The sequence below is a fragment of the Phymastichus coffea genome, unplaced genomic scaffold (assembly GCF_024137745.1).
Source record: "Phymastichus coffea isolate CEN01 unplaced genomic scaffold, Cenicafe_Pcof_1.1 PCOF00211, whole genome shotgun sequence".
Taxonomy (NCBI): Eukaryota; Metazoa; Arthropoda; class Insecta; order Hymenoptera; family Eulophidae; genus Phymastichus; species Phymastichus coffea.
In genome coordinates this window covers 178928-188385 of record NW_026707022.1, presented here as the reverse complement: position 1 = coordinate 188385, position 9458 = coordinate 178928, and the positions used below count along the sequence as shown (strand labels likewise).

Below are 9458 nucleotides of genomic sequence, written 5' to 3'. Positions count from 1 at the left end.
AACACAAACATATTCAAAATTAGCAGTACGAGCAAAGTAAAGCTGACAATGTTGTCAATCGTTGATATCATTCTATAAGAACATCAGGATAAAACAGTAAAACGATATTGTAATAAATATTATATTAGGGCTTTTTATACACACTCAAATGCTTCGTTATGTAACTGAATAGCTCGTACCATAGCTTCGTTAGTTTTTTTATTCGCAGTTAAAAAATCCAACATATTCCATTCGTATTCCTCTAAAAATCCAGAAGCTTCTTGTAAACGTATCCTAAAGTTGAACATACATCAAATATTTTATGGAAATGTGCTAAATGAAAACAATCACAATGTAAAAATGATGGTTTAAATAAAAAGGTTTCAATCTTATATTTTCATTATAGTTTCATTCAATCTTATATTTTCGTTTGAAACTTATGACAACTATCTTGAAGCGGTGCAAGTCGTCGAGCTCCTTAGCAGTGAAAGAGAACTTGGGAGTGATGTAGACCAGATATGGAAGACATTGCTCTCTCATATCTTACAAAATCAATCGACAACTTACAAGAATACAGTTTTTTCTCTATCCCTTACGCCTTTGCTTCTCTCCTCGGAACTAGGCAAAAGGTCCTCTGATAGGGAGAACATAGGCGAGGTGTTTCGTTATACCTACGCAAACAGTTAGATGGACACGTTTCGACGAGTGAGCATTGTCTGCTCCCCATCTCGAAGTCATCAACCTACGAGGGTGGTCCGATAAGTACTTAGCCTCACCGCCCGATGGCGCCACTCACGCAAAAGAAATATTCTATCACGTAGATTCGCGCACGAGCTCTCGGCGCGAACGGACGTACTACGACTTGACGAGTAACAGTCTTTACTTTTCGAGTATATTCTCTCTCAAGTCTGAGTAAAGTTCATTAAGACCTCGTTCGGCCTCCTTCCCTGCCTCTCGGAGGTAAGGAAAACGATAGTGAACAACAGAATTAATAGCCAACTCAAGCAAAAAGTTGCAACCTTACACATGCTCCCGGCTTCGTCAGCCGGGCAGCATTCCAAGATGGACGGCTCAGGCGATAGAGACACCGCTCGGTATACCGAGACGCCCGAACCTCCAGATCCGATGGATATTGACAAAAATCTGAAGAGAACACGAGACGATAATTACGAAGAATCTGTAGAACAACTCACAAATGCCAAAAAGCACAACAGACAGGAAGGAATTCCTCCCCAAAGAAAAAATGCTGAACACGGTAAGCCTGCAGACAAAGACAGTACGACGCATGCGCGTCCTGAAAATCCAGGATATTCAAACGCACACAAAGGCCCATTTCACGTTTGGGTCAAATACAGTCTCTCGACTGATAAGCCTTTCGACATCTACAAAATAGGAAAGATTGTTGCAAATAAATACCGCACGGTAATTGAGGTTAAAAGAGACGGTAGGTCCAAGGGCCTAATTATTTTCCGCGACAGAGAGGAAGCCAGTCGTTCTTTAAACGACACTGCATTTAATGATAATGGTCTTTCTACTTTTATACCAGGCTTTAAAAAAATCCGAAAAGGTGTCTTGAAAGGAATCCCAGTCGACTACGATACAAAGGAGCTACACGGCGCAATCGAATGTGAGAGCAAAGTCATAGAAGTCACAAGGCTAAATACAAGGAACAGACAAGCTACAAATGACGATGACAAGTGGCTGCCTACAACATCTGTGTTGGTCAGCTTTGAAACTGGCTCCCTGCCCGCTGAAGTTAAAATCTACAATGTCATCACAAAAGTGACACCTTACGTGAGGAAAGTCATGCAGTGCCTGAATTGTTTCAAATTCGGCCACTATGCAAACAAGTGTCGAGGCAAAAAAAGGTGCTCCATGTGCGGTGAGACCGATCACCCAAACGAAGCTTGTCAAGGTCTTTTTCCTAGATGTGCCAACTATAAGGAATCACACAAATCCAACAACAGAGACTGTAAGATTTTCAAAATGCACGCTTTCGTTAATGAAAAAATGGCTTTTGAAAATATATCTTACTACGAGGCGAAACAATTAGTTTTTGGTTCTCCTACAGGTCCTTTGAACACAAAAGAATCTTTTCCTGGTCTGGCCAGGAAAGTCAACGCTAAGAAATCCTTTGCTTCCACTGCTAGGATCACCAAACCTCTGCCCGAAGAAAACCCAAGCACGATGGGAAACTCAGCATCAAGCGCTGAAGGCACAACAAATTCCAAATGTCGGTCAGTAGTTTCTGGAACAGAAACTCAATCTCAATATTCTCAATCATCTCAAGACATCGAACATCAAGAACCATTACATCTAAAACAAACTTCACACCAGGTCCCAGCTTTATCATCCTTACATCTTTAATCAGAAAAACTACTGCTCCAGTCTCAACAACAGCAACAGCAACAACAAGAGGATACCAAAGTACAACAACAGCAGTCACAGAAAACTAACATTACGCAACCACAGCTACAAAGTCGTGAGAATCAACCCCAGGAACCTTCAATGACGGATAAACTAATACATAGATTTGAAATCCCAAGAAACTCAAAGGATTACGTAAAAACTTATGGCAAAAATTCTGTCAACCCTACGACAAACAAAACTCAAATTCCTAAGAAAAATGGAAAAAAATAGGATATCCACTATCCGATTAGAATTTTTTAGAATTTTTTATATACAAAAGTTCAGCTTTAACTCAATTTAATCATCTTTTCAATATGGATAATTCATTCCAAAAACTAAAAATGCTTCAATGGAATTGTCGTAGTGTTGGCAAAAAATATAATTTTTTTAACGAGGCATATAAGTACGATATAATACTGTTAATCGAAACATGGTTAGACAATACCAAATCATTTAAGTTAAAAGGTTTTAACACCATTAGATTTGACCGAAAAACTGGCGAAGGTGGCGGTATAGCCATTCTTGTAAAAGAAAACATATTTTATGACATAGCAGAAATTGAATATACGGGTAAAGTACTTGAAACTGGATCTGTGATAGTTAAGACTAACTCCGAAAAATTGTTAATTATGGCGTGTTACAGACCTCAGCAAGTAAACAAAGCTCAAAACAATTTAACCTCCGGTGAATGGAACAACTTTATAGAATCAATTATTAATCACGACTCCACATATTTTATTGTAGGAGGAGATTTCAATGCCCACCACTCCCTTTGGGGTAGTGATAAACATTGCCCTAATGGCAATATCATTGCCGACAGTTTGAATTATGAAGACCTTTGTTTACTTAATGATAATAGTTCTACTCATTTTACACTTTCAAACTCAGGCTATTCCACCTCATGCATTGACCTGACTTTTTGCTCGCCGAACCTTTTTTCCAAAAGCCAGTGGCACGTCACTGATGACAGTTGGAGAAGTGACCACTACCCTATTAGTATCGAGTTTAACGTAAAATTATCATACCAACACCGAGTAAACTATAGATATAATATGAAAAGACTAAATTGGGAAAAATTTTACAGAGTTTTAGAAGAAAAAAGGTCATATTTCAATAGCATTGATTTTACCAATCACAATGTTATTCAAAGATATAAGTTATTTTCTGATTTTCTAGATTGCTCAATAAGAGATTGCCTAGCTTGCAAATCTAACAAATCCCATCAGGATGATAAAAACATTTCTCTGCAAAACAAAAATAAAAAAACGGGTCACAAATGCATCTGGTGGAACGACCTTTGCGACAAGGTAACGAGACAAAAAAAAGCTGCGATAAAGTCAATTAGCTATAGGTACACGTTAGAAAAATTCATAGAGGCTAACAGACTCGATGCCAACTTGACTAAAACTCTGCGAGAAGAGAAAAAAAAATCCTTCGATTCATTCTGTGCTAAAGTCAATCCAAGAACAAGGCCCGATGATTTTTGGAGAACGGTTCATATATTTAATAACAGTTTCAAAGAAATAGATGTGCAATCAGGGAACATTAAAACTGAATCGAATATGATAGATTTAATTGACGAACTCAGTTCTCCTAAAACTATAGGCACCAATGCCTTGGACGACTTGAATAATTTGAGTGGCGATAATGGCCAGGATAATGATGCTAAAGTCTTAGACAACCCATTTTCTTACGAAGAGCTCCAATACGTCTTGAACAGCGTCAATGTAAAATCTGCGCCCGGGCTGGACAAAATAACATACGAAATTATAGCTGAATTACCGGAATTCTACCAGAGAGTTTTGCTCGATTTATACAATGACATTTTCCACCACCAAACATTCCCGGAGGATTGGAATAACTATTTAGTTATATTCATTCCTAAGGGTAAATCTAACAAAGTCAGACCTATCTCCCTGGCCTCGTGTATGTTAAAGATTATGGAGAAACTAATAAAAGAAAGGCTCCAATGGTGGCTGGAAAAGCATGACGTTTTGTCTCCATCTCAATTTGGATTTCGGAAAAACAAATCTTGCATAGATAACCTAAGCATTCTTACCTCAGACATTCAAAAAAACTTTTTCACTAAAAACACAACCACAGCACTATTTCTCGACGTTAAAGGCGCATACAATGACGTTGTTCCAGACATTATAATTGATGATCTCATTGAAATCGGCCTTACAAAAAAGATCATTGTGTTTATAAAAAACTTAATTTTTGAAAGAAAAGTTACATTTTGCACCTTCACGAAAATTATAGAAAAAATAGTAAACAAAGGGTTACCCCAAGGTAGCGTACTCAGCTGCTTACTTTATGCAATTTATACTAGGAAAATAAACCAAATTATTAAAAAACCTCTAACCGTATTGGAATTTGCTGACGATGTGGTTGTCTATAACAACTCTAAATCTGATTGTGTAGATCAAGTTGGCATCCTTGAAGAAGGGGTTCGTGACGTCGTTACCCTTTTGAAAAACAGAGGTCTAGCGGTCGCTCGTGACAAATGCGTATTGATGATTTTCGAAAATTCGAGGAAACGAACCGATGAAGGTATAGAGCTAAAAATTGATGATGCGATCATAGAACCGTCCGAAGATGTCAAATTTTTAGGGATGATCCTAGATCGTCGCCTTACTTGGCGCAAACATGTAGACAACTTGATTCGTAGATGTAAATTTAGTCTCAGGATATTAAGTTTTTTAAGATCCACCTGGTGGGGTGCGGATCCGAGGTCTCTGCTTTTGTTATATACTGCCCTGATAAGATCAAAAATAGAATACGGAGGATTTATTATGTCTCCCTGCGATAACAAACTTTTTGAAAAACTACAAAAGCTACAAAATTCAGCTATCAGAATAGCTATGGGATACAGGAATAGTACTCTAATTAACGTAATGATTGCCGAATCTAAAATCCCGTATTTGCAAAACAGAATCGAATTTAATTGCCTAAAATACATCCTAAAATGCATGGCCTCCAATCAAACAAAAATCATTAATAACCTCGAAGACATAATCCAACTCGCTGACTATTTCTCTGTTCACAATAATTTCAAAATTTCACTCATGGCCAAAAGCTACGACAAAATCTGGTTTTTGAGGGATTCCATTATTAGTACGCAAAAACATATGAGGTATACTCGAGACTATAATTACCTGCTATATAAATCAAACATTTTTACAGATTTTTCTAAAAAAATACCTGAAGGAGAAGATCCAAATAAATTTTTTAACGATATGTACCCTGTAGACAAAAATAATACCTACATTTTCACGGACGGTTCTAAACTAGATGAAAACGACAAATCATTTGTCGGTTTTGCGTCTTGGAGCAAGGCTCCCGAATTTTGTATAGCAAAACGTATATTAGATTCAGCATCCATTTTTACAGCCGAATGCTCTGCTTTAATCACTGTTATCCAAAGAATAATCGAAATAGGTCATGGGAACTACACTACTTTCTCCGACTCGGAAAGTGCACTTAAAGCTATAAATTCAGACCGCTGTGATTCTCCCCTTATAATTGATCTAAAGTGTAAACTCACCTATGCGCATATTGTTAATATAGACATTAAGTTAGTTAGAATACCTGCACACGTGGGAGTGCAAGGTAATGAAATAGTCGATTCTCTAGCCAAAGATGCAGCCAAAAATGGGGTATTATTGGACGATCCAATACCCGTTTCGGACTTTTTCTCCAAATATAAGAAAGAATATAAAAAGGAAAATGAAAACTTGGCTCTCCAGTTAAGCTCTACAAAGGGTACTTTTTACTTTAAGAATTTTTACAGAGATCAAGCCAAACCCTGGTTTTTTGATTTAGGGCTATCAAGAAAAGCTGTTCCGTCGTCACACGTCAATATTTTATTTGTATGAGTGTATGAGAGTGATTGCGGCGCCTCGTGGCGGCAGCACATGCCGGACGCGGCTAATTGCTGGCTCGCCGCGCGGTTGCCAGGCAGTGTAGCGAAAGGTCACTGTTCCGGCTTCCAGCTCGTGAACACGTGCGCAGTAAGCGGTTAGTTTTCTTTAAAGTAAGTTCATAGTGTTGCCTTCGCGCCCCTTATCAGAATAGTTAAGACGCAAAACAACGTATTGCGCACCTTAAATCAAGTGTTAGTTTTAATAAGTTAATCTTAAATCAATAAGTCACCACGTGTTGCATCACACTCATTAGCCGTTCGGCGTTTGAGGCGCTAATCAAACATTCAATTCATTTTGGGTGTATTGAGTACACCTTCATATCAAAATTGCGTGTCTGAGATTTCTCTCGACCACAATATATTATTCATCAGTGTGCAGTGCGGTGTGTGTGTGTGTGTGTGTGTGTGAGCACACGACATCATTTGTACCATTCGCTCTTTCTTTCTTTCCTTTGTTATTCCTTCAAGTACGGAATCTTCGTTTTATGCGTAATTTGCTCTTTGTGTCAGTTCAGTGTTGTTAAGATTGCAATAAATCATGGGTTTTTTATGCCAGACGGCTTTTTCCCATTAAGCAAGTGTAAATAATTTTCACCACCTCCCCCCACTTCAATCATTAATAGCAAGTGTGTAACGAATCAAAGGGTTCAGAAGAAGATAAAGGCGTCATGCCACCTAAGGCATGATAGCTTAGTCGTTCCGCGACAAAACATTTTGGTGCCTCCTGTGAGGTTTGAACTCACGACCCCTGGTTTACGAGACCAGTGCTCTACCACTGAACTAAAGAGGCGCCTGGTTATTCCTCAACAGCAGCTGATAAAAGGCCATTGTGCCCAGGCTGCAAGGGCAGTCATAGACTTTTTAGATGTCCAGAATTTCTCAAACTTGACCCTGTTAAGCGATTTGAATTCGCAAAGTCAAAATCCATTTGTCGGAATTGTCTCTGGAATCATCAATCCCCTTGCCCCAATTCGGGGCGGTGCAAAATTTGCAACAAACCACATCACACATTGTTGCATTTTGAAGACAAAGAGGGTGCGAGCTCTGGAAAAAATGAACAGTCGACTTCCAAGACTGCATGACTAGCTTACCCAGCATATACATCAGTAGCTTTCTCACTAGATTCTCAAGTATTGCCCACGGCATTGATCGACGTCAAAAATCGCGTGGGAAAGTTTGTCCTAGCTCATGCCTTGTTAAATTCCGGATCCACAGTCAATCTAATTACAGAAAATTTTGCAAATTTCTTAAATCTACCTAAGCTTTCGTGTTCAATAAACATTGGAGCAGTTAACAGTTTGAATACTGCCTCCAAGCATCAAGTTAAAGTAAATTGTCGTTCAAAGTAAAATAACTTCCAGTTTGATTTGAATTTCTTGGTCGTTCCTAATATCGCTGATACAGTGCCGAGCGAGGCTTTCCCGCGCGAAGATTTTGAGATCCCACAGGACATTCGGTTAGCCGATCCCCAGTTTCATCTTCCCAAGTCCATACAAATGCTGTTAGCTTCAAGAACAACCTTTTCGATTTTGAGCGTTGGACAAATAAGGCTTCAACATGAAGAATCAATACTCACTCTACAAAAAACCGTTTTAGGGTGGGTTGTAGCCGGAGGAACAAATAATTCGGGTCCTTCCGATAAAGGAACCTGCAATTTGCTTTCACTTACTCGAATGGTCGAGCGCTTTTGGCATCTCGAGGAGGTAAACCACGAGTCAGTGAAATCTCATGAAGAACTTGCTTGCGAGCGGCATTATGTCGAAAATACCACCCGAGACCCTTCAGGTAGATACATTGTCCGTTTGCCGTTCAAGGAGAATAAACACACGCTCGGGGAATCCAAACAACAGGCTCTGCGTCGCTTTTACAATCTCGAAAGGAAGTTTAGGATGAATTCGGCTTTAGAAAGGGAGTACTCCAAGGTCATGAACGAAATGGTTTCGTTAGGTCACGCGGTTCTGTGCGAAGATGATGACAATGACGGTTATTATCTTCCCCATCATGCTGTGATTAAGGAGTCTAGTGAGACGACAAAGGTTCGACCGGTTTACGACGCGTCGGCAAAAACCTCGACTGGCGTATCCTTGAATGACATCCTTATGGTAGGCCCCACGATTCAGGACACTGTATTCCAGCAATTACTTCGGTTTCGTACACATTCTTACGTCATCACGGGTGATATCGAAAAGATGTATCGTCAAGTGTGGATTCATCCAGACGATCGCAAATATCAAAAAATCTTTTGGTATCATCAGGGTAAGATTTGCGTTTTTCTCTTAACAGTAGTTACTTTTGGAGTAGCAGCAGCTCCGTTTCTAGCAATTCGTACTCTTCAACGACTAGCGATAGACGAAGCGTTGAATTTTCCTCGAGCAAGTAAGCTTCTGCTCAAGAATTTCTACGTAGATGATTTTTTAGCGGGGGCAGATACTTCAGAAGAGATCAGCGCGATTCGTGAAGAGATGACGGCTCTTCTTCAACGTGGCGGTTTCATCATTCGAAAATGGGCATCAAATAGTCTCGAAGTGTTAACTTCTATCAACGAGGAAGTCCTCGATCTTGACCATGTGGTCAAAGAGGCTCCCTTGCAGAAAACCTTAGGAGTCGTTTGGGATTCGAGGGCTGATACATTTCAGTATTGCATCGGTCAAATTGATTCTCAACTTAAGGTGACTAAAAGAACTCTTCTCTCAGCTGTTGCAAAAATTTTCGACCCACTTGGGCTGTTAGGACCCATTACAATGTTCGCAAAATTTCTGATTCAGGATTGTTGGAAATCAAAGGTCGATTGGGACGAATCCATCTCTCAACAGACTCTAACGAAATGGCGAGCTTTATTCAGCGAGCTATCCTTGGTAGAAAGTCTCAATTTTGATCGCAAAATAGTTCTTCCAGACGCATTGCGCGTCGAAATACACGGGTTTTGTGACGCTTCACGTCTTGGGTACGGTGCCTGTCTATTTGTTAAGTCCATCGACGCGCGGAGAAACGTTTTGGTCAGGCTTCTTTGTAGCAAGTCTAGAGTAGCGCCATTAAGCGGGTTAACTATTCCTCGGTTAGAGTTATGCGCCGCGTCAATCCTCAAGGATTTATACGTTCAGGTCCGATCTCAATTGCAGATCCCTGTTCATCAAGTGATTCTATA

At 39.7% G+C, this 9458-nt stretch overlaps 1 protein-coding gene and 1 non-coding gene across 2 annotated transcripts; one reads left to right on the top strand and one right to left on the bottom strand.

The window, feature by feature from the left end:
- The first annotated feature begins 1041 nt into the window (after positions 1-1041).
- LOC131674101 (uncharacterized) lies at positions 1042-2619 on the top strand. The gene is made up of 2 exons (XM_058952609.1): positions 1042-2316; positions 2368-2619. The coding sequence occupies exons 1-2, from the start codon at positions 1042-1044 to the stop codon at positions 2617-2619; spliced, it is 1527 nt and encodes a 508-aa protein (XP_058808592.1).
- Positions 2620-7031: 4412 nt separating this feature from the next.
- On the bottom strand, positions 7032-7103 carry Trnat-cgu (transfer RNA threonine (anticodon CGU)). Its single transcript has one exon. It is a non-coding gene; the product is annotated as a tRNA-Thr (tRNA).
- Positions 7104-9458: the final 2355 nt, after the last annotated feature.

Bases quoted from the DNA above. Each gene is read 5' to 3' on its own strand.
- LOC131674101 (XM_058952609.1), top strand. From the start codon at position 1,042: ATGGACGGCTCAGGCGATAGAGACACCGCTCGGTATACCGAGACGCCC. The intron at 2,317-2,367 runs GTCCCAGCTTTA...CTACTGCTCCAG, and splicing joins TAAAACAAACTTCACACCAG to TCTCAACAACAGCAACAGCA.